Raw genomic sequence first — 25,470 nt, forward strand, 5'->3', positions numbered from 1 at the left:
CCTATCCCAGTTTGCCGTTACTGAAGGTTTGAACAAATATACAACTACACCATTCCAGGGACTATTAATATTACATCTTCCACCACTGATAGGGTCCTCATTGCTAGCCACCAAGCAGGTAACTGACTGCCAAAATCTTATCTTAGAATCTGTGTATTAGAACCACTCACTTTACTAACAGGTTTTAGGTCAATTCTAAATACAGACTCTGAACTGGAGATTTGCATTCAAGACATTGGGGGAAACAGGGTTGGGCAGTGCAGTAAGGTGAACTATGATTCAGTTGCAAAACAGACCTGAGTCAACCCTCTGATATGGTCTGGAACTGGGAAGACCCTTATAATTGCCCTAAATTGAGGCAAGATGCCTAGACCTTCCTACTCTGGCATCAGCCCAACATTGAAAAAGACTGTCCCTAGGGAGGTTGTAACATAGGTGAGGCAGTTCTTTTCAGATGAGGGCAGTATCTAGAGAGGGACATAGCTGTGAGTCATCAGCAAGCAACACTCCTGACAGCTTCAGAAATGAATACCTCAATCCAGAAAGAAGCATCTAGGTGGCTCACCACACTGTCTGCCTCATAGGCTTTACAGTGTGAGGCCCGGGCTGATTGGCTGAAAGGAGGCAGAGAAAGGGGAAAATATTAGATTACAAGGGACAAAAGAACACAGGTTGATATGTGTCAAAAATATTTCTTTTCAAGGAGTCCTTGCAAGGCAGGGTTGGATCAGCTCCTCCTGGGCAGTTGCAGATAAAGTACGGCCCAGTGACTCTCATGGTGTTGTTTCCTGCTGTAAGCCTCAGAGAAGGGGAAACCTAGGCCAGGTAGTCTGTACAGAACATTTCTCATGGACCCCAGAGAAGAGGCAGTTGGAAGAAAGCTAGAGGCCTATCCTTGAGGCTGCAGAGATGAGTTGTAGATCAAAGATACTGGTAACAAGAAAGGGATAGCAGCAGGGCTTTACCAGCTAGGGGCCAGGTGATACAGCAACCCATGGATTTTATGTGAATTCTGAGAATGGTAAGTCCATGAGGACTGAGTAGGGGTTAGCCAGTGATGTCTCTTTTAAGGGATGTACAAAAAACTCTCAAAATGGATTAAAGAACTAAATGGAGAACTGGGTATGTAGGGGACTTCCCTGGTGTCTCAGTGACTAAGACTCTGAGCTCCCAATGCAGTGGTCCTTAGTTCAATCCTTGGTCAGGAAACTAGATTCCTCTTGCTGCAACTGAGAGTTCACATGCTACAACCAAAGATCCTGCATGCCACGACTAGAAGATCCCACAATGAAGATGGATGATGCTGAGTGCCACAAATAAGACCTGGCACAGCCAAATAAATAAAACATTTTTTTAAAAGACTAGGTATATAAAACTCCTAGAGGAAAATACAGTTAGAACATGCTGACGTAAATTACAGCAGTATTTGTTTGAATCCATCTCCTAAAATAAAGGAAATAAAAGCAAAATAAACAAATGGGACAAAAGATTTTGCACAACAAAGGAAACTCTGTCAACAAAACAAAAAGATGACCTACTACTGAGCAGGAAAAAGTATTTGCAAATGATATTAGCAATAAAAGATTCATATTCAATATATATAAGCAGTTCATACAACTCAACATTTTAAAAATCTTGATTAAAAAGTGGGCAGAAGGGGCGGTCCCAAGATGGTAGAGGAATAGGATGGTGAGACCACTTTCTCCCTGACAAATTTATCAAAAGATCATTTGAATGCTGAGCAACTTCTACAAAACAACTTCTGAATGCTGGCAGAGAACACCAGGCACCCAGAAAGGCAGGCCATTCTCTTTGAAAGGAGGAAGGACAAAATATAAAAGACAAAAAGAGACAACAGAGTTAGGGATGGAAACCCATCCTGGGGAGGAAGTCATGAAGGAGAAGTTTCCAAACAGTAGGAGACCCTCTCACAGGTGTGTCTGTGGGGAGTTTTGGAATCTCAGCGGGCAACATAATGGGGAGAGAGAAAGAAAAAAAAAAAAAAACCCACAGAATACATGCCTAACCACAACTGCCAGCGGAGAAGTAGCCCAGATACTTCTGCCACCAGCGAGGGGGGGCTGGGCAGGGAGGTATGGGATGCATAAATCATTGCTTAGGGTAAGGACTGGGCCTGAATGCCCTGAGGACAATCTGAGGGAGCTAACATGAGACAGCAGCCCAAACTGTGGGACTGCCAGAGAGACAGAAAAAAGAGAACTTTCCCGTGAAAGGCTAACGCACAGCCTGGCCTGCTCACGGAACAAAGGATTGAGCGAATACCAAGGGAGGGCTAGTTGGCTGCATACAGGACCACCCCCCCACCCCCACCACCACCGGAGGCAGCGAGACAGGTGAGTGACAGCCAGAGCTGGAAGGCAAGGGACTGTTGCAATCTCGACCTGAGATCGGCATCCTCCACCAAACTGTGAGCAGGGTCCACGTTGCTAACCACGTCTTCCTGGGATCCTGAACAGTTGACATCTGCCAGGAGGGTCGCAGTCTGAGATCAGCTCTCCAGAGGAGACACACGGCACACCTGAGATGGTGCTCTCATGGCACACCTGGGAAAATGAGTGGCTGGGACCGGGGAGGTAATTACGATGCATGGCCCGCCTGGAACAGTGTGCTCACCAAGCACCTGGTTGCCTGAGTTGCTTGGACCTGGGAAGGGTACAAAACACAGGCCCAACAGAGTCTGTGCCCTTCTGGGGCACCTGAGAACCTGAGTGGCTTAGACTTGGGAAGTGCACAAAATACATGGCCCGCTTTGGACAGTGCCCCTGCAGAGCACCCTGGAGCCTGATCAGTGTAGACCTGGGAAGCGCACACCACCTTGAGCTGGGGCAAACCCAGTGTGGTCCATATACTGCGAGCACTCCCCCCCACACACCAGTGATACTGTTTGCAGTGTCCCTCTCTCCGCACAATGCAACTGAGCCTAAATAAGTGACCACCTTTGCCTTCTTGTATCAGGGTAGAAATTAGACACTGAAGAGGCTTGAAAGAAGAGGAAGCCAAAATAAGCAAGGAAGGAGGAACCACTCTGAAAGTGACAGGTGCAACAGATTAAAACCCTGTAGTTAACATTGACTAAGCATTGGAGGGGGCTTATAGACCTTGCAAACAAGTACAAGCTGGAACAAGGAACTATCTGAAACTGAACTGATGCTACACTGCCCACAACCGCTCCAGAGGAATTCCTAGATATATTTTTGCTATTATCACTACTTAAACTTTTTTAAGTTTAACTTCTTTAGTACTCCTTTAATTTTCATTTTTATAACCTACTATTACCTTGCAAAAAAGACCCTCTTTTTAAAGCAAATTTCATATATATATATTTTTATAATTTTTGTAATTTTGTTTCGTATTTTTAATATTGTTTTTTTTTGAGAGTCTAACCTCTACTCTAGATTTTTAACCTTTGCTTTTTGGTGTTTGTTAAATTTTGTACCTTTAAGAATCTAATTTTCGTATCCGTTTTCACTTAAGGGTGTGATTACTGGCTTGATTTCTCTCTCCCCTTTTGATGCTCCCTTTTCTCCCCCAGGTCACCTCTATCTCCTCCCTCCCCCTTCTCTATTTCACTCTGTGAATCTCTCTGGGTATTTGGACTGTGAAGAACACTTAGGGAACTGATTACTGGCTAGATTGGTCTCTCCCCTTTTGACTCCCCCCCCCCCCTTCTTCACCTCTATCTCCCTCCTCCCTGTCCTTCATGTAACTCTGTGAACCTCTCTGGGTGTCCCTCACTTTGGAGAATTGTTTCACCATTAACCTAGATGTTTTTCACTGTGCTGTATGGAGGGAGAAGTCTTGAGGCTACTGTAAGAATAAGACTGAAAGCCAGAGGCAGGGGGCTTAACTGAAGAACTTGAGATCATGAGAGAACTCCTGATTCCAGAGAACATTAGTAGACAAGAACTCACCCCAAATCCTCCATACCTACACTGAAACCAAGCTCAACCCAAGAGCCAACAAGTTCCAGAACAAGACATACCATGCTAATTCTCCAGCAAAGCAGGAACACATCCCTGAACATTAAAAGACAGGCGGCCCAAAGCCATGCCAAACCCACAGACACCCAAAAACTCACTACTGAACACTTCATTGCACTTAAGAGAGAAGAGATCCAGCTCCACCCACCAGAACACAGATGCAGGCTCCCCTAACCAGGAAACCTTGACAAGCCACTAATCCAACCCCACCCACAGGGAGCAGGCTCCACAATAAAGAGGAACCGTGAACTCCAGCCTACAGAAAGGGCACCCCAAACACAGCAATCTAAACAAAATGAAAAGGTAGAGAAATACACAGCAGGTAAAAGAACATGATAAATGCCCACCAAACCAAACAAAAGAGGAGGAGATAGGGAGTCTACCTGAAAGAGAATTTGGAATAATGATAGTACAGATGAACCAAAATCTTGAAGACAAAATGGAGTTACAGATAAAAAGACTAGAGACAAGGATTGAGAAGATGCAAGAAATGTTTAACAAGGACCTAGAAGAAATAAAGAAGAGTTGATCAATAATGAATAATGTAATAAATGAGATCAAAAACAGTCTGGAGAGAAACAACAGTAGAATAACTATGGCAGAAGATAGGATAAGTGAGGGGGAAGATAGAATGGTGGAAATATATGAAGCAGAAGGGAAAAAAGAAAAAAGAATTAAAAGAAATGAGGATAACCTGAGAGACCTCTGGGACAATGTTAAGCACCCCAACATTTGAACCATAGGAGTCCCAGAAGACAACAAAAAGAAAGAGCATGAGAAAATACTTGAGATAATATTTGAAATCTTTCCTAAAATGGGGCAGGAAATAGCTACCCAAGTTCCATAAATCCAGAGAGTCCCAAACAGGATAAACCCAAGGAAAATTCCCCAAGACACATAGTAATCAAATTAATGAAGATCAAACACAAAGAGCAAATATTAAAAGCAGCAACGGAAAAGCAACAAATAACACACAAGAGGAGTCCCATAAGGATAACAGCTGATCTTTCAATAGAAACTGTCCAGGCCAGAGGGGAATGGCAAGACATACTTAAAGTGATGAAAGAGAAAAACCTACAACCCAGATTACTGTACCCAGCAAGGATCTCATTCAGATATGAAGGAGAAATCAAAAGCTTTGCAGACAAGCAAAAGCTGAGAGAATTCAGCACCACCAAACCAGCTCTTCAACAAATGCTGAAGGATCTTCTCTAGACAGGAAACATAGAAAATGTTTATAAACTTGAACCCAAAACAACAAAGAAAATGGCAACAGGAACATACTTATCAATAATTACCTTAAATGTAAATGGGTTAAATGCCCCAACCAAAAGACAAAGACTGACTGAATGGGTACAAAAACAAGACCCCTATGTATGCTGTCTACAAGAGACCCACCTCAAACCAAGGGACACATACAGACTGAAAGTGAAGGGCTGGAAAAAGATATTTCATGCAAATGGAGACCAAAAGAAAGCAGGAGGAGCAATACTCATATCAGATAAAATAGACTTTGAGCATGAGACAAGTGCTCAGGCCTGGTGCACTGGGAAGACCCAGAGGAATCAGGTGGAGAGGGAGGTGGGAGGGGGGATCGGGATGGGGAATACATGTAACTCCATGGCTGATTCATGTCAATGTATGACAAAACCCACTGCAATGTTGTGAAGTAATTAGCCTCCAACTAATAAAAATAAAGGAAAAAAAATACAATAGATTTTCACTAGAAAAAAAAAAATAGACTTTGAAATAAAGACCGTGAAAAAGACAAAGAAGGACACTACATAATGATGAAAGGATCAATCCAAGAAGAAGATATAACAGTTATATATGCACCCAACACAGGAGCACCTCAATACATAAGGCAAATGCTAACAAGTATGAAAGGGGAAATTAACAGTAACATAATAATAGTGGGAGACTTTAATACCCCACTCACACCTATGGATAGATCAACCAAACAAAATTAGCAAGGAAACACAAACTTTAAATGATAGAGTGGGCCAGTTAGACCTAATTGATATCTATAGGACATTTCACCCCAAAACAATGCATTTCACCTTTTTCTCAAGTGCACATGAAACATTCTCCAGGATAGGTCACATCTTGGGCCATAAATATAGCCTTGATAAATGAAAAAAAATAAAAATCATTTCAAGCATCTTTTCTGATCACAGTGCAGTAAGATCAGATGTCAACTACAGGAAAAAACTATTGAAAATACAAACATATGGAAGCTAAAAAACATGCTTCTGAATAATAAATAATGGAAGAAATGAAAAAGGAGATCAAAATATGCATAGAAACAAATGAAAATTGAAAACACGACAACCCAAAACCTATGGGATTCAGTAAAAGCAGTGCTAAGGGGAAGGTTCATAGCAATACAAGCTTATCTCAAGAAACAACAGAAAAATCACATCCGTTCAGTTCAGTTCAGTCTCTCATTCATGTCTGACTCTGCAACCCCATGAATTTCAGCACGCCAGGCCTCCCTGTCCAACACCAACGCCCAGAATTTACTCAAACTCAAGTCCATTGACTAGGTGATGCCATCCAGCCATCTCATCCTCTGTCGTCCCCTTCTCCTCCTGCTCCCAATCCCTCCCAGCAGCAGGGTCTTTTCCAATGAGTCAGCTCTTTACATGAGTTGGCCAAAGTATTGGAGTTTCGGCTTCAGCATCAGTCCTTCCAATGAACACCCAGGACTGATCTTCTTTAGGATGGACTGGTTGGATCTCCTTGCAGTCCAAGGGACTCTCAAGAGTCTTCTCCAGTGCTCGCTTCGGCAGCACATATACTAAAATTGGAACGATACAGAGAAGATTAGCATGGCTCCTGCGCAAGGATGACACGCAAATTCGTGAAGCGTTCCATATTAAAAAAAAAAAAAAAAAGAGTCTTCTCCAACACCACAGTTCGAAAGCATCAATTTTTCGGCACTCAGCTTTCTTCACAGTCCAACTCTCACATCCATACATGACCACTGGAGAAACCATAGCCTTGATGAGACGGACCTTTGTTGCCAAAGTAATGTTTCTGCTTTTGAATATGCTATCTAGGTTGGTCATAACTTTCCTTCCAAGGAGTAAGCGTCTTTTAATTTCATGGCTGCAATCACCGTCTGCAGTGATTTTGGAGCCCCCAAAAGTAAAGTCTGACACTGTTTCTACTGTTTCCCCATCTATTTCTCATGAACTGATGGGACCAGATGCCATGATCTTAATTTTCTGAATGTTGGGCTTTAAGCCAACTTTTTCAATCTCCTCTTTCACTTTCATCAAGAGGCTTTTTAGTTCCTCTTCACTTTCTGCCATAAGGGTGGTGTCATCTACATATCTGAGGTTATTGATATTTCTCCTGGCAATCTTGATTTCAGCTTATGCTTCTTCCAGTCCAGCATTTCTCATGATGTACTCTATATATAAGTTAAATAAGCAGGGTGACAATATACAACCTTGACATACTCCTTTTCCTATTTGGAACCAGTCTATTGTTCCATGTCCAGTTCTAACTGTTGCTTCCTGACCTGCATATAGGTTTCTCAAGAGGCAGGTCAGGTGGTCTGGTATTCCCATCTCTTTCAGTATTTTCCACAGTTTATTGTGATCCACACAGTCAAAGGCTTTGGCATAGTCAATAAAGCAGAAATATTTTCTGGAACTCTCTTGCTTTTTTTGATGATCCAACAGATGTTGGCAATCTGATCTCTGGTTCCTCTGCCTTTTCTAAAACCAGCTTGAACATCTGGAAGTTCACAGTTCACATATTGCTGAAGCCTGGCTTGGAGAATTTTGAGCATTACTTTACTAGCGTGTGAGATGAGTGCAATTGTGCAGTAGTTTGAGCATTCTTTGGGATTGGAATGAAAACTGACCTTTTCCAGTCCTGTGGCCACTGCTGAGTTTTCCAAATTTGCTGGCATATTGAGTGTAGCACTTTCACAGTATCATCTTTCAGGATTTGAAATAGCTCAACTGGAATTCCATCACCTCCACTAGCTTTGCTTGTAATGATGCTTTCTAAGGCCCACCTGACTTCACATTCCAGGATGTCTGGCTCTAAGTGAGTGATCACACCACCGTGATTATCTGGGTTGTGAAAATCTTTTTTGTACGGTTCTTCTGTGTATTCTTGCCACTTATTCTTAAATATTTTCTGCTTCTGTTAGTTCCATAACATTTCTGCCCTTTATCAAATCCATCTTTGCATGAAATGTTCCCTTGGTGTCTCTAATTTTTCTTGAAGAGATCTCTAGTGTTTCCCATTCTGTTGTTTCCCTCTATTTCTTTGCATTGATTGCTGAGGAAGGCTTTCTTATCTCTCCATGCTCTTCTTTGGAACTCTGCATTCAAATGGGAATATCTTTCCTTTTCTCCTTTGCTTTTCGCTTCTCTTCTTTTCACAGCTATTTGTAAGGCCTCCTCAGACAACCATTTTGCCTTTTTGCATTTCTTTTCCATGGGGATGGTCTTGATCCTTGTCTCCTGTACAATGTCACGAACCTCTGTCCATAGTTCATCAGGCACTCTATCAGATCTAGTCCCTTAAATCTATTTCTCACTTCCACTGTATAGTCATAAGGGATTTGATTTAGGTCATACCTGAATGGTCTAGTGATTTTCCTTGCTTTCTTCAGTTTAAGTCTGAATTTGTCAATAAGGAGTTCATGATCTGAGCCACAGTCAGCTCCCAGTCTTGTTTTTGCTGACTATATAGAGCTTCTCCATCTTTGGCTGCAAAGAATATAATCAGTCTGATTTCGGTGTTGACCATCTGGTGATGTCCATGTGTAGAGTCTTCTCTTGTATTGTTGGAAGAGGGTGTTTGCTGTGACCAGTGCATTCTCTTGGCAAAACTCTATTAGCCTTTGCCCTGCTTCATTCTGTACTCCAAGGCCAAATTTGCCTGTTACTCCAGGTATTTCTTGACTTCCTACTTTTGCATTCCAGTCTCCTATAATGAAAAGGACATCTTTTTTGGGTGTTAGTTCTAAAAGGTATTGTAGGTCTTCATAGAACCGTTCAACTTCAGCTTCTTCTCTGTTACTGCTCAGGGCATAGGCTTGGATTACTATGGTATTGAATGGTTTGCCTTGGAAACGAACAGAGATGATTCTGTCATTTTTGAGACTGCATCCAAGTACTGTATTTCAGACTCTTTTGTTGACCATGATGGCTACTCCATTTCTTCTAAGGGATTCCTGCCCACAGTAGTAGATAAAATGGTCATCTGAATTAAATTCACCCATTCTTGTCCGTTTTAGTTAGCTGATTCCTAGAATGTCGACCTTCAGTCTTGCCATCTCCTGTTTGACTACTTCCAATTTGCCTTGATTCATGGACCTAACATTCCAGGTTCCTATGCAATATTGCTCTTTACAGCATCAGACCTTGCTTCTATCACCAGTCACATCCACAATTGGGTATTGATTTTGCTTTGGCTACATCCCTTCATTATTTCTTGAGTTATTTTGCCACTGATCTCCAGTAGCATATTGGGCACCTACTGACCTGGGGAGTTCCTCTTTCAGTATCCTATCATTTTGCCTTTTTATACTGTTCATGGGGTTCTCAAGGCAAGAATACTGAAGTGGCTTGCCATTCCATTCTCCAGTGGACCACATTCTGTCAGACTGCTCCACCATGACCCGTCTGTCTTGGGTGGCCCCACAAGGCATGGCTAAGTTGCATTGAGTTAGACAAGACTGTGGTCTGTGGGATCAGATTGGCTAGTTTTCTGTGATTATGGTTTCAGTGTGTCTGCCCTCTGATGCCCTCTCATAACACATGCCATCTTACTTGGGTTTCTCTTACTTTGGACGTGGGGTATCTCATTACGGCTGCTCCAGCAAAGCACAGACACTGCTCCTTACCTTGGATGAGGGGTATCTCCTCACGGCTGCCCTTCCTGACCTTGAACGTGGAATAGCTCCTCTTTGCCCTCCTGCACCCACGCAGCTGCCACTCCTTGGACGTGGGGTTGCTCCTCTCAGCCACCGCCCCTGACCTCCAGCGTGGGGTAGCTCCTCTCGGCCACACTTCTGTGTGGTCCGTCGCAGCCTTAATTTTACAACAAAAGCAACTAGAAAAAGAAGTAATGAAGAACTCCAGGGTTAGTAGAAGGAAAGAAATAAATTAGAGCAGAAATAAATGAAAAAGAAACAAAGGAGACTATAACAAAAATCAACTAAACTAAAAGCTGCTTCTTTGAGAAGATAAATAAAATAGACAAACCATTAGCCAGACTCATCAAGAAAAAGAGGGAGAAGAATCAAATCAATAAAATTGGAGATGAAAATGGAGAAATCACAACAGACAACACAGAAGTACAAAGGATCATAAAAGACTACTATCAGGAACTATTTTATGTCAATAAAATGGACAACTGGGAAGAAATGGGCAAATTCTTAGAAAAGTATAACTTCCACAACTGAACCAGGAAGAAATAGAAAATCTTAACAGACCCATCACAAGCATGGAAATTGAAACTATAATCAATAAGCTTCCAACAAACAAAAGCCCAGGACCAGATGGCTTCACAGGTGAATTCTACCAAAAATTTAGAAAAGAGCTAACACCTATCCTACTAAAACGCTTCCAGAAAATTGTAGAGGAACGTAAATTGCCAAACTCATTCTATGAGGCCACCATCACCCTAATATCAAAAATGCCACAAAGATGCCACAAAAAAGAAAACTACAAGGCAATATCACTGATGAATATAGATGCAAAAATCCTCAACAAACTTTTAGCAAACAGAATCCAACAGCATATTAAAGAGATCATACATCATGACCAAGTGGGCTTTATTCCAGGAATGCAAAGATTCTTCAGTATTTGCAAAGCAATCAATGTGATACACCACATTAACAAATTGAAGGATAAAAACCATGTGACTTTCTCAACAGATGCAGAGAACGTCTTTGACAAAATTCAACACCCATTTATGATAAAAACTCTCTGGAAAGCAGGAATAGAAGGAACATACCTCCACATAATAGAAGCCATATGTGATGAACCCACAGCAAACATTATCCTCAATGGCGAAAAATGAAAGCATTTCCCCTAAAGTCAGGAACAAGACAAAGGTGCCCACTCTCACCACTGCTATTCAACATGGTTTTGGAAGTTTTAGCCACAGCAATCAGAGAAGAAAAAGAAAAAGAATCCAGATTGGGAAAGAAGATGTAAAACTGTCACTATTTGCAGATGACATGATCCTCTACATAGAAAACCCTAAAGACACCACCAGAAAATTACTAGAGCTAATCAATGAATATGGTGAAGTTGTAGGATATAAAATTAATGCACAGTAATCCCTTGCATTCCTATACACTAACAATGAGAAAACAGAGAAATTAAGGAAACAATCCCATTCACCATTGTGATGAAAAGAATAAAATACTTAGGAATAAATCTACTTAAAGAAACAAAAGTCTTATATATAGAAAACTATAAAACACTGATGAAAGAAATCAAATCTGACACAAATAGATGGAGAAATATGCTATGTTCATGAATCAGAAGAATCAGTATAGTGAAAATGAGTATACTACCCAAAGCAATTGATAGATTCAGTGCAATCCCTGTCTAGCTACCAATGGCATTTTTCACAGAACTGAGGACAAATAATTTCACAATTTGTTTGGAAATAAAAAAACCTCGAATAGCCAAAGCAATCTTGAGAAAGAGGAAGGGACCTGGAGGAATCAAAACTGCCTGACTTCAGACTATACTACAAAGCTGCAGTCATCAAGACAGTATGGTACTAGCACAAAGACAGAAATACAGATCAGTGGAACAAAATAGAAAGCCCAGAGATAAATTCACGCACCTATGGACACACCTTATCTTTGACAAAGGAGGCATAAATATACAATGGAGAAAAGACAATCTCTTTAACAAGTGGTGCTGGGAGAACTGGTCAACCACCTGTAAAAGAATGAAATTAGAACACTTTCTAACACTGTACACAAAAATAAACTCAAAATGGGCTAAAGATCTAAATGTAAGACAGAAACTATAAAACTCCTAGAGGAAAATAAAGGTAGAACACTCTCTGACATAAATCATAGCAAGATCCTCTATGACCCACCTCCCAGAGTAATGGAAATAAAAGCAAAAATAAACCAGTGGGATGTAATTAAACTTAAAAGCTTTTGCACAATGATGGAAACTATAAGCAAGGTGAAAAGACAGCCTTCAAAATGGGATAAAATAATATCAAGTGAAGCAGCTGATGAAGAATTAATCTCAAAAATATATAAACAACACACACAGCTTAATACCAGAAAAATAAATGACCCAATCAAAAAATGGGCCAAAGAACTAAACAGACATTTCTCCAAAGAAGACATACAGGAATTCATCACTCTTATAGTCGCTTGGGTTGTTCACAATCAAAATTAACAAAGCAAAAAAAAAAAAAAAAACAACCCCACCAAGATGTCTGTTGATCCAATGGCCTATGAGGCCCAGTTCTTTGGCTTCACACCGCAGACTTGCATGCTTAAGATTTACATTGCCTTTCAAGACTACCTTGTTGAGGTGATGCAGGCTGTTGAACAGGTTATTCTAAAGAAGCTGGATGGCATCCCAGACTGTGCGATTAGTGCAGTCCAGATTCGCAAGTGCACAGAAGAGTTTCTTTGCTTCATGAAAGGACGTTTTGATAACCTTTTTGGCAAAATGGAGCAGCTCTTCTTACAGTTGATTTTGCGGATTCCCCCAAACGTCTTGCTTCCAGAAGATAAATCTCAGGAGACACATTCTTACAGTGAGGAAGAATTCCACCTTCTCCAAAAAGAAATTGAACAGTTACAGGAGAAGTATAAGACTGAATTGTGCACTAAGCAGGCCCTTCTTGCAGAATTAGAAGAGCAAAAAAACGTTCAGGCCAAACTCAAACAGACATTGTCTTTGTTTGATGAACTTGAAAACGTTGGCAGAGACCATGGGGCTAGTGATTTTAGGGAGGGCTTGGTGTTCCTGATCCAGAACTCCAGAAAACTCCAGAGTATCAGAGAGAATGTGGAAAAGGAAAGCAAACGATTGAAAATATCTTGATTTCTCAATAGAAAAAGGAGTTTCTCAAGGTGGACTGGTACGGGATTTATATCGATGATATCCTTAATCCTAGTGAACACTATATTTTTGGGAGGGTTTGTTTGTTCACACTTTCTTATATTCCACATCCTCCTCTTTTTTAGTCCACTCTCCTGAAGCATCTGTGCTTTATATTGAACTAATCTTTGAAGCATCTGTGATTAGAGGTCTGTAATGGGTGGGAAGGGATTCTTGGTTCATTAAGAACTCATTTGGGGGCATGACTGAAGAAGTAAAGCTTTCCTTGGCCATTCAAAGATATTTGTAAAAGTTGTACCTTGGTCGTGAGTCCTTTGTAACCTTGACCTTTTTGTCTTACTCTTTGGATAAAATGAAATGACACACACACACAAAAAAAGAAGACATACAGGTGGCTAACAAACACATGAAAAGATGCTCAACATCACTCATTATCAGAGAAATGCAAATCAAAACCACAATGAGGTACCATCTCATGCCGGTCAGAATGGCTGCTATCCCAAAGTCTACAAACAAGAAATGCTGGAGAGGGTGTGGAGAAAAGGCAACCATCTTACTTTTGGTGGGAATGCAAACTAGTACAGCCACTATGGAGAACAGTATAGAGATTCCTTTAAAAACTGCAAATAGAACTGCCATATGACCCAGAAATCCCACTGCTGGGCATGCACACCAAGGAAACCAGAATTGAAAGAGACAGATGAATGGATAAGGAAACTGTGGTACATATACACCATGGAATATTACTCAGCCGTTAAAAAGAATTCATTTGAATCAGTCCTAATGAGATGGATGAAACTGGAGCCCCTTATACAGAGTGAAGTAAGCCAGAAAGATAAAGAACATTACAGCATACTAACACATATATATGGAATTTAGAAAGATGGTAACGATAACCCTATATGCAAAACAGAAAAAGAGACACAGAAATACAGAACAGACTTTTGAACTCTGTGGGAGAAGGTGAGGGTGGGATATTTCAAAAGAACAGCATGTATACTATATATGGTGAAACAGATCCCCAGCCCAGGTGGGATGCATGAGACAAGTGCTCGGGCCTGGTGCACTGGGAAGACCCAGAGGAATCGGGTGGAGAGGGAGGTGGGAGGGGGGATCGGGATGGGGAATACGTGTAAATCTATGGCTGATTCATATCAATGTATGACAAAACCCACTGAAATGTTGTGAAGTAATTAGCCTCCAACTAATAAAAAAAAAAAAAGAAAGAAAGAGACACATGTACCCCAGTGTTCATCTCAGCACTGTTTACAATAGCCAGGACATGGAAGCAACCTCGATGTCCATCGGCAGATGAATGGATAAGAAAGCTGTGGTACATATACACAATGAAATATTACTCAACTATTAAAAAGAATGCATTTGAATCAGTTCTAATAAGGTAGATGAAACTGGAGCCTGTTATACAGACTGAAATAAGTAAAAAAAAAAAAAACAGTATATTAACACATATATATGAAATTTAGAAAGATGGTAATGACGACCCTATACACGAAACAGCAAAGAGACACAGATATAAATAAAAGACTGTTGGACTCTGTGGGTTAAGACAAGGGTGGGATGATTTGAGAGAATAGCATTGAAACCTGTATATTACCATATGTGAAGTAGATGACCAGTGCACGTTTGGTGCATGAAACAGGACACTCAAAGCTGGTGCACTGGGACAACCCAGAGGGATGGAATGAGAAGGGAGGTGAGAGGGGGGTTTGGTTTGGGGTCACACATACACCCGTGGCTGATTCATGTCAATGTATGGCAAAAACCACCACATTACTGTAAAGTAATTAGCCTCCAATTAAAATAAATACATTTTTTTAAACAGTGGGTAGAAGAGCTTAATAGACATTTTTCCAAAGAGGAAATGAAGATGGCCAGCAGGCATGTGAAAAAATGCTCAATGTGATTAATCCTCAGGGGAATGCAAATCAAAACCACAGTGAGATGCCATCTCACACCTCTCAGAACAGCCATCATCAAAAAGAAATAGCACCTGTTGGCAAGGATATGGAGAAAAGGGAACCTCTTGCTGTTGGTGTGGATGTAAATTGGTGTAGCCACTATGGAAAACAGAATGGAGATTTCTGAAAATAAAGCATTATTTTTTTTATGACTTATTTACCTTGTGACTCAGCAATTCCACTTTTGAGTATATATCTGAAAAAAGCAAAAATGCTAATTCAAAAAGATATGTACACCCTGGTTCATAGTTCATAGAAACATTATTTACAATTGCCAAGGTATGGAAGCAACCTAAATGCCCAAACAAATGAACAGATAAAGAAGATGTGGTAGACATGTACAATAAACTACTCAGACTCAAAAAAGAACAGAATTTTGCCATTTGCAGCAATGTGGATGAACTTGGAGGACATTATGCTAAGTGAAATAAGTCAAAGACAAATACTGTATGATCTCACTTACATATGGAATCTAAAAAATAAAACAAGCTAGTCAATATGACAGAAAAGAAGGGAACTTAGAGATACAGAGAACAAACTTGTGATTACCAGTGGGGAAAGGGAAGGGGAGAGGGGAGAAGGGGTAAGGGAGTAAGAGGTACAAGCTAAATAGGTATAGAATAAACTACAGGGATAAGTGTTACAACATATGGAATATAGCCAGCATTTTATAATACCTATAAATGGAGTATAACCTTTAAAAATGGTGACTCACTCTGTTGAACACCTGTAACTTATGTAATATTGTACAGCCTTGTGGCTCAGCTGGTAAAGAATCTGCCTGCAAGGTGGGAGACCTGAGTCCTTTTCCTGGGTTGGGAAGATCCCCTAGAGAAGGGAAGGCTACCTACTCCAGTATTCTGGCCTGGAGAAGTCCATGGACGTGTAGTCCATGAGGTCAGAAAGAGTTGGACACAACTAAGTGACTTTCACTTTCACAACAACTGTGCTTCCATTTTAAATAAGTAAAGGAGTGGATTAGCTGGCTGAGAAGTATGGAGTGAGCTCTGGTTTAAGTATCCTCCACTTGAACTGTGCCACTGACTCCTTTAGAGATCAGACACCAGTAGACTGGTGACTGATAGACATCAGAGACTCTGATATTGATCTCTGGCCTCGTCTTCCTCTCATGACCCCTTCCAAGTGTATGTCAACTGTAGTCAGCCCTTCTTGACAGAGGGGGTGTGTCAGGCAGAAGCAAAGTTGAGAACCACAGTACATAACTGGGAGCTCCAACTGTGAGGCAGGGAGTGTATACACCTATTATTTTTTTTTAATCACTGTTCCAGAGTTGGAAAATTTTTTTACTGTGTATCAGGTGCTTATGAATTCTTTTTTTTTTTTTTTTTTTTGCTTATGAATTCTTGCAGAGAAAAGAATGAGCACCTTTTCCAGGTTGAGGAGTTCAAAAACTGGAGGAGTCAGGCCTGGGGAAAAGACCCACACAGAAAGTATCAACAGAAATAAACTTGTTGCTCTATGAAACAGTTCCCCTTTCTCGAAAGAGAAAGGTCTTATAGTCAGTGACCAGAAATATTTGCCCAACTTGATCTTTACTGAGACCTGACCGTGGGTGGTAGGCAAAGAAAAACAGCTTGTTGTGTTCTGGATCCTTCCCAAATCAAGCAGGATATAGAGTCTAAGAGCCTTGAGTGAGAAGGGCCAACTATTATGCTTTGTTTTCAGATGAGTGATGTAGAAGCTGGTGCTGCCACTGTCTTCCCATACCTGGGGGCTATGATTTCACCCAAGAAGGTAATTTGTGTTCTTTGTAGGTCACTGGTTGCTTCAGGGCACAGGACTTGTTCATTTCCCTGCTTCATTCCTTAGCTTGCTTTACTGTGACTGTGATGGCCTCAGGAACTAACTTTGTACCTGGACTATAATCTTTTGACCACTACTTTGGGAAAAGGTATAGGAGATCCTTCAAGGACGGGTGGGTTTCCAGATGTTCACCACGTCATAAGGGGTAGATACTGCCTGCATAATGCCCATGGAGTCCTAGAGCTCTGTGCCCTGACACTTTGGTGAGAGTGTTTCCTTTCAGATTGGAGTTTCAGAAGTACTCTGGCCAGGTCCCAGAGACCGTGTGAAACTGGAGTGGTGGCTATATAGGTAGCTGACGACTTTCCCTGGACAAAAATAAGTCATGTGCTTATCACAAGTGGCATCTCTTTTGGAGTTCAAAATTTGTGTCTTCCAAGGACTGTTTCTGATTTGTTTCCTCAAAACCAGCAACAAGATACGTTCTGATAAGCCCTCTCTTTCCAGGGTACAGCCATATTCTGGTATAACCTTCTGTGGAGTGGGAAAGACAACTACCTAACAAAAATGCTGCCTGTCCTGTGCTTGTGGGCTGCAAATGGGGTGAGTGATATAAGAAGTGGGGTTAGCCATTGTGACCTCACACTAGGTTTTGGTGGTCAAACTTAGGCTCTATGCTGGGAGTGAACTGCTTCCATGTTCTTATGAAGGCAAGACAATTTCCTTATATAGAATCTCCTACACTAACTACTTTGGAGCCCTCTTTCAGCATGTAGCTCTCTACCCACTTAGTTTGTTGAGAATATTAAAACAATTGATTTGAGTTTCCCTTGAACATTCTCAGAATACTATGGGAACCTTGTGGAGACTTCTTGAACATGGCTGTCAAGAGGAATGGACTCTGGCAAGAGTTCTGAGATTGCAGTCAGGGAGAACTGGAATCAGAGATGGGAAAAGGTGTCTCAGGCAAGCAAAGCCCACATGGAACAAGGCTCAGGCTAAAAGCAGCATTGTAGGTGTGGAGACAGGCTGCCTTTGTCTCTTGCACGGAAAGAGGCCTTAGCACAGGGGTCAAGAGATGAAGGTCAAGGCTGGAACCAAACCATGGAGGCTGAAACTTGAACTTTGTTCTGGAAGCAGCTTGTGGTGAGCCGTGGAGAGGCTTGAAGCAGGTTGTGACAGGAAGTGATCACAAAGAGAAGAATTTATAGCCCTCTTAGAGAATTATGGGGATACGTAATAATAGGTTCATGGAAACTTAAGCAAATTAAAAAGAAAATGAGATAATTGCTGTCTTCAGGAAAAAGAAAAAGTTGTACAAGAAATAGAAGTATAGTTGAGCCCTGAACAAAGTGGGGATTAGGAGTACTGACCCTCAGCACAGTTGGAAATCTGCATATAATTTATAGTTGGTCCTCTGTGTACATGGTTCCTTCATATCTGTGCTTTTACATTAGTGGATTCAATTGACTGTGGGGTTGTATAGTACTATAGTATTTAAACTGCTTAAAAAAAATTCACATATAAATGGACCTGTGTGGTTCAAGTATCACCTGTTTTATCTATTAGATGGCTTAGGTGTGAGCAATATTTACATAAATGACATAATAATGTAAACACTAAATATTAATTTAACTAAACTTGTAATTTAACTATATTGGGAGATAGGAGTGTGAAATAGGTATTTGAAGAGTAGTGTAAAAAATTCCAAATCTCCATCTTCCATGGTAGACTATCATCATATAAGATCAAAAATTGAAAGTAGGTATATTATTTAGAAAAATAAAGATAAATATCAGAAGAAACAGCTAAAGGAGTTGAATGTCCTCTGGAAGTGGGAATTGGTGGTGCGAAGAGATAGGTAGGAGATTGCTGTGTATCATTGTAATTCTTGTGGAACAGTTTGACTTCCAAAAAAGTATATATGTTGCTTTTAAAATTAAGTATTATAAATTATATTTTAAAGTATTATGACTTCATTAATGCATTAAAATCAATTTTTAGAATTCATTATGAATGTGTCTATATTGAGAAATGAAATCATGATTCATGGGCCTTTAAGGCACAGCTTTAAGTAATAGACTATGCTAGCACCAACTCTGCTTCCTAAGATTGATCCACTTGCCATAGCCCCTGAGGCTGACGTCCAGGACTTCCATAATCTTAACCTCCAGCTTCATCTCCTATCTCTCGGTTTCCACCCTCCATATCCCAGCAATATCAAGCTTGGGGTCCTTGACGCATACCAGCGTGGATCATTCCTTGCTCTCTTTCTCATCCTCTTCCCACTTGCCAGACCCGTTTGGTATAGGAACTACCTGCTCTGTCCATTTTCTTCCCTGGATAACTCCTGTTCAGCTTTCTGTCCCAGCCCTAGGGTTTCCTCTTCCCCAACATGGTTAGACTCTCTTTAGCTCTATTTCTGTGGCAGCCTACACACAGATATCTTGTGCTACTGACAGACTTTTGTACAGTTACCTCTTTTCCTCACCAGTTTATAAGCAACTTGATGCCCAAAACCAAGTCTTACTCATTTCTGACTCCCAGGCCCAGTGTAGGAGTCATCATGAAGGAATCATTCATTTTGGCTGCTGAACTAATCTACTTATTTCTGTCCATTCTCCAATAAGTGGTTCTATGAATGAGGCTGTGTGGATCAACAGAAGTTGACTCATCCTTTTTTGCCCTTCACCTTCCTGGCCCCACAACCCATGTTGTCTTCAGGTTCAATGTGGCAGACCCCCCTTCATGTTTCAGTCCCATCAGGCAGGTTTTCGGAGGCATGAATATTTGTGTGGAGTAGAGAGTGGACTGGGGAACATCCTGGGTGACCTTGGCCACAGCCTCTCTGGCCAGCCTGTGCTATCTCCAGCCGCTCAGGTAGGGTTGGAGCTGAGTCAGGTGATCTGGCACATAGCAAGGTGCTTTTGTACTTGAAATGCTTTAGATGTGAGATGTTTCAGTGAACCAAAGTTCTAATACCTTGTTTACATGCTTGTTTTTATGGAATTTCTAGTAATGTGGCTTTAACTAAAAAATAAAATGTCCCTCCCTGCCAGAAGCCTTGACGAGCGTTATTTAGACTATATATTTTTTAAGATGGGGAGCTTTTACCAAGTTTACCATTTCCTGTGCATCTTCTCTGTACAGGGAGAATCTGGATAATGAAATCTTAAGAGACAAACTCTGATGTTAGGTGCTAGACATGGTTTCCCACTTAGCTTTCCTCTAAGCATCAATATCCTTTCTGGAAAGTGAGGGAGTCAGTCTCCTTGCATCTCAGAGAACATAGAGATCATGTATGTCCATGGTTGTGATGCTGTTATAATTTGAAATTTCTTACTTTAAAAATTTGAAATACACACCCAGAATTGTTTGTGATACGTAGATGTACAGTTTGAAGACTGTGAAAGTGAGCATGAGCACCCACGTCACCATCATCTGGGTTAGAGAAGAGATTATTTTCAAACTTATACCTCAGGAGCCCCTGTGAGCCTCTCTGATCACATCTCTGACCTACCCCCAGTACCTTGGTGGTAACCACTGCCTAGTGATCTGTGGTGGTCATGCCTTTGCTTTTCTTTGTAGTTTTATTATCAAGGTCTGTATCCATAAATAAATAGTAGTTATTTTGTTTTCCCTGATTTTGAACTTTTTGTAGTGAAATCAGGAGTATATTTTGGGACGTGTTTGTGTTGTTTTATCTGATAGTTGTCTGTAGGATTCATTCATGTTGTTGTGCAGCTGTAATTTATGTTAATTTGTCTAGTTCACTTTTGTTAGTATCTATCATAGGACAGTACTATAATATACTGATACACTGTTGATAGACATTTAAGCTGGTTTCAGTCTTTAATGAATAAGGCTGTCATTGCATTTTTATACATGATTTCTGGTACAAATAAACACATTTCTGTAGAATATATATCTAGAAGTGGAAATGCTGAATCTCAGTAGACAAGTCTTCAACTTTACTAGTATAATATATTCTAGAGTGGTTGAGCACATTGCTACTAGGAATAAGAGTTGTTATCCCAACTTTCTTCAATAGCTGGTCTTGTCATATTCTTGCATTTTAGCTAGTTTATTATGTATATAGTGTTATCTATCTTAACATGATTATAATGGCATTGAATAATTTCTTGTATGCTTTTTAGCCTTTGGATTTCATATTTGTCTATTCAGGTCTTTTTCTTACTAATTCATACAAGTTTTTAATATACTATGGACACAAGCTCTTTGTTGGTTACATGTTTTGAAATATCTTTTTCTAGTTTGTCTTTTTAATCCTAGTTCTGTCTCTGTTGAACAGAAGTTCTTAATTTCTGTGTCAAGTTTATCAGGCTTTTCCTTTTTGATTTACACTTTGTATGTCTTTTTAAGAAATTCTTCTGTATCCCAAGATCATAAGGGTGTTTCTTATACTCTTTTCTAAAAGCATTATAGTCATTTTTTCATCTATATCTTTAATTTACCTAGGTTTTATTTTTGTATCTCGTATGAAGTACAAAGATTCTTTTTACATATTTTATTAGGATAGACTAGGTTTATGCTAGAGTAGTAAAATAATCCCTAAATCTCAATGGCTTAATTATAAAGCCATCTCTCATGCAAAAAATCACTGGTTCTAGGGCAACTGTTACCTGTCTGGTGCCATACAGTCTCCCTCTAGTGCCTTCCACCATCAGAACCTAACAGGAAGCCAGCGAGTAAGGGAATCTGAGAAATAATAGAGTTGCAACTTCTCTGCCAAGAGTATTCCCTGGATCTGTCTCACTGGCAGTTCTACAGTTCTAATCCTTGTATACTCAGTATCTGACACTGCCCCCCAAATCCATTTTTTCCCCAGAGATTCTCTGATTAGCTTCTTAATCTTCCATTGTGCACAGTTTCAGAATCTAGAAAATGTCCTAATGGGTAAACAGGGTGAGTGGTTGACTAAGTTCCACACCCATCCCTACTATTCAATATTCTAAAAAACTGCAGCCTAATTTTTGTCTTTTAGTGACCTTTGAGAGCACTAAGATCTCTGCTGGTTTCTCTGTCTCTTAGCAGTTTCCTATTGCTTGAGTCCTCTATCTGCATGCCTAGAATCAGTAAATGGTCAAGGGATAAAAGAGATCAGTCTTTTGGCTCACCCACCTGAGATTCGTCCTTCTCCAAGATCTGATGTTTAAGCCCTTTTTGCTTCAGCAGTCTGTTGATATCTTCAGTCTTTTAAGAGATTTATCCAGTTTTCATGGTTATTTTTTACATGAAAGTTATTCTACCATAAGCTATTCCATCATAGCTAGGAGTAGAAGTCTCTTGTTCATTTTACTTTTTGAAATTTATTTTCATGTAAAACAAAATACAGATACAGAAAACCTTTGACATCTTCCTTTGTTATCTAGTATAACAAGATGTTCCACATTTTTCTTAAACATTTCCTGCATTAAGCATGGAATCAGCTATTAAGGACTCTGTTGTGTGTTGGTGGCATCCTATCAATCTGTGTGGTCCCAGAAACAAACAGAAGATAACCTTAGAGATATGGCACTATTTTTAGTAATCTTTATTAACCTGCTTAGCCTCGTGTTAACATGTTCACTGTGGCATGAAAGAGTTGAGCTTTTCAGTGTGGATTTGGTGGTGTGCTAGGAACCCACTCCAGTGTTCTTGCCTGGAGAATCCCAGGGACAGGGGAACCTGGTGAGCTGCTATCTGTGGGATCACACAGAGTCGGACATGACTGAAGTGACTTAGCAGCAGCAGCAGCAGGAATATTACAGTCTGTTATTTCAAACTCACAACTCTTTAGAACAGATATAGAACCTGAAGGTCAAAAAGTTAGATAATATATCTGAGGTCACAGAGGTTTCATTGCAGGTTAGTGAAAGGCTTGGGAATCAGACCCTGATCTGGAGCTTCTCAAAGCCTTTGCCCTAAAAAAAGTAATTTATATTATTATTCTTCCAACAGTTAATAAAGATTTGATGTAGTAGCAAAGATAAATACTGCATTTACCTTTAAATAATTTGGGGTAATGGAAGTAATTAGTAAATAGATGTGTAAAGTTTGAGAAGTTTGATAACAGAGAACCTAGTGCTTGAATTGATAACAGAGAATATCGTAATTGAGTAGCACAGTAGAGTGAGGTCTCATTTAATCAGGGAATTGGTACCACATTAGATCTGGATCTGACAAAAGACAGATAGATTCTCTTTCTGACTTACTTCATTCTGTATGACAGACTGTAGGTCCATTCACTTCACTGCAAATGATCCAATTTCAATTATTTATGGCTGAGTAATATCCCATTGTATATATGTACCACATCTTTATTCATTCATCTGTCAGTGGATGGTTAGGTTGCTTGCATGTCCTGGCTGTTGTAAAAAGTGCTGCAGTGAACATTGGGTTACATGTGCCTTTTTGAATTATGGTTTTTTCAGGGTATATGCCCAGCAATGGGATTGCTGGGTCATGTGGTAGTTCTGTGTTTAGTCCATACTCTTCTCCATAATGAACTGTGAACTTCCAGACATTCAGGCTGAATTTAGAAAAGGCAGAGGAACCAGAGATCAAATTGCCAACATCTGTTGGATCATCGAAATAGCAAGAGAGTTCCAGAAAAACATCTAGTTCTGTTTTATTGACTACGTTAGAGCCTTTGACTGTGTGGATCACAAGAAACTGTGAATAATTCCTCAAAAGATGGGAATACCAGACCACCTTCCCTGCCTCCTGAGAAAACTGTAAGCAACAGTAAGAACTGGACATGGAACAACAGACTGGTTCCAAATCAGGAAAGGAGTATGCCAAGGCTGTATATTGTCACCCTGTTTATTTAACTTATATGCAGAGTACATCATGTGAAATGCCAGGCTGAATGAAGCACAAGCTGGAATCAAGGTTGTTGGGAGAAATATCAATAACCTCAGATATGCAGATGACACCACTCTTATGGCAGAAAGCGAAGAAGAACTAAAGAGCTTCTTGATGAAGGTGAAAGAGGAGAGAGAAAAAGTTGACTTAAAACTGAACATTCAGAAAACTAAGATCATGGCATCCAGTCCCATCACTTCATGGCAAATAGATGGGGAAACAATGGAAACAGTGAAGAACTTTATTTTGGGGGGCTCCAAAATCACTGCAGATGATGACTGCAGCAATGAAATTAAAAGACGCTTGCTCCTTTGAAGAAAAGCTATGACCTACTTAGCATATTGAAAAGCAGAGACATTACTTTGCCAACAAAGGTCTGTCTAGTCAAAGCCATGGTTTTTCCAATAGTCATGTATGGATGTGAGAGTTGGACTATAAAGAAAGCTGAGCACTGAAGAATTGATGCTTTTGAACTGTGGTGTTGGAGAAGACTCTTGAGAGTCCCTTGGACTGCAAGGAGATCCAACCAGTCCATCCTAAAGGAAATCAGTCATGAATGTTCATTGGAAGGACTGATGCTAAAGCTGAAATTCCAATACTTGGCCACCTGATGTGAAGAAACTGACTCATTGGAAAAGGCCCTGATGCTGGGAAAGATGGAAAGCGGGAAGAGAAGGGGAGGACAGAGGATGAGATGGTTGGATGGCATCACCAACTCTACGGACATGAGTTTGAGTAAGCTCCAGGAGTTGGTGATGGACAGGGAAGCCTGGCATGCTGCAGTCCATGTGGTCGCAAAGAGTCAGACATGACTGAGCAACTGAACTGAACAGTGAATCTGTAGATTGCTTTGGGTTATATAATCATTTTCACAGTATTGATTCTTCCAGTCTAAGAACATGATATATCTCTCCATCTGTTTGATTTCATTCATCAATGAAAGAAATGATTAGAGTTTGGAAGTGAAAATGCAGAAAGGATGTCATTCATCTTCTGTTGGTCCACAGGGCCTCAAGAACTCCTGTCCTTGCTCATGGAACAACCTAATGAAAACTCCAAATCTAAATTAAACTAAACTCCAGATCTAAACTAAACTTAGAAACTAAGAGTTTCTAAATCTAAACTCTAAATCATTTCGTCAATGATTTCTTTCATCATTCTTATAGTTTTCTGCATATAGGTCTTTTTTCTCCTTGGGTAGGTTTATCCTATGTATTTTATTCTTTTTGTTGTGATGGTGAATGGGGTTATTTCCTTAATTTCTCTTTCTGATACTTTGTTATTAGTATATAGGAATGCAAGAGATTTTGATGTGTTAATTTTATATCCTTTGACTTTACTAGATTCATTGATTACCTCTGGTAGTTTTCTTGTGGCATCTTTAGGATTTTCTATGTGTAGTATTGTGTCATCTGCAAACACTGACAGTTTTCTTTTCCAACTTTGATTCTCTTATTTTTCTTTCTTCTCTGATTGCCATGGCTAGGACTTCAGAACTATGTTGAATAATAGTGGCAAGAGTGGACGCCCTTGTCTTGTTCCTCATGTTAGAGGAAATGCTTTCAGTTTTTCACCATTGAGAATGTTTGTATGGGTTTGCCATGTATGGCCTTTATTATGTTGAGGTAGCATCCCTCTATGCCTGCTTTCTGAAGAGTTTTCATCATAAATGGGTTTTTCTGAATCTGTTGAGATTATCATATGGTACTAAGGAAACAGCCTTAAAATGACACATTAGACCAGATAGGCTTAGCTGATATTCGTAGGACATTC

At 40.2% G+C, this 25,470-nt stretch overlaps 2 protein-coding genes and 1 non-coding gene across 3 annotated transcripts in view; all 3 read left to right on the forward strand.

The window, feature by feature from the left end:
- The window catches only part of LOC122699782 (prolyl 4-hydroxylase subunit alpha-2-like), a 117,204-nt gene that overhangs the window by 60,629 nt on the left and 31,105 nt on the right, over positions 1–25,470 (forward strand). The window contains exons 6-7 of the mRNA XM_043912163.1: positions 16,753–16,821; positions 17,338–17,433. Coding sequence (XP_043768098.1) covers positions 16,753–16,821; positions 17,338–17,433 — 165 coding nt within the window. The remainder of the gene's footprint in view (positions 1–16,752; positions 16,822–17,337; positions 17,434–25,470) is intronic.
- On the forward strand, positions 6,778–6,884 carry LOC122701090. The gene has a single exon (XR_006342939.1). It is a non-coding gene; the product is annotated as a U6 spliceosomal RNA (small nuclear RNA).
- Positions 12,373–13,452, forward strand: LOC122699781 (protein MIS12 homolog). The gene has a single exon (XM_043912162.1). The coding sequence runs from the start codon at positions 12,449–12,451 to the stop codon at positions 13,067–13,069; it is 621 nt and encodes a 206-aa protein (XP_043768097.1). The 5' UTR covers positions 12,373–12,448; the 3' UTR covers positions 13,070–13,452.

This window comes from Cervus elaphus, chromosome 9 (genome assembly GCF_910594005.1).
Source record: "Cervus elaphus chromosome 9, mCerEla1.1, whole genome shotgun sequence".
NCBI classification, from domain to species: domain Eukaryota; kingdom Metazoa; phylum Chordata; class Mammalia; order Artiodactyla; family Cervidae; genus Cervus; species Cervus elaphus.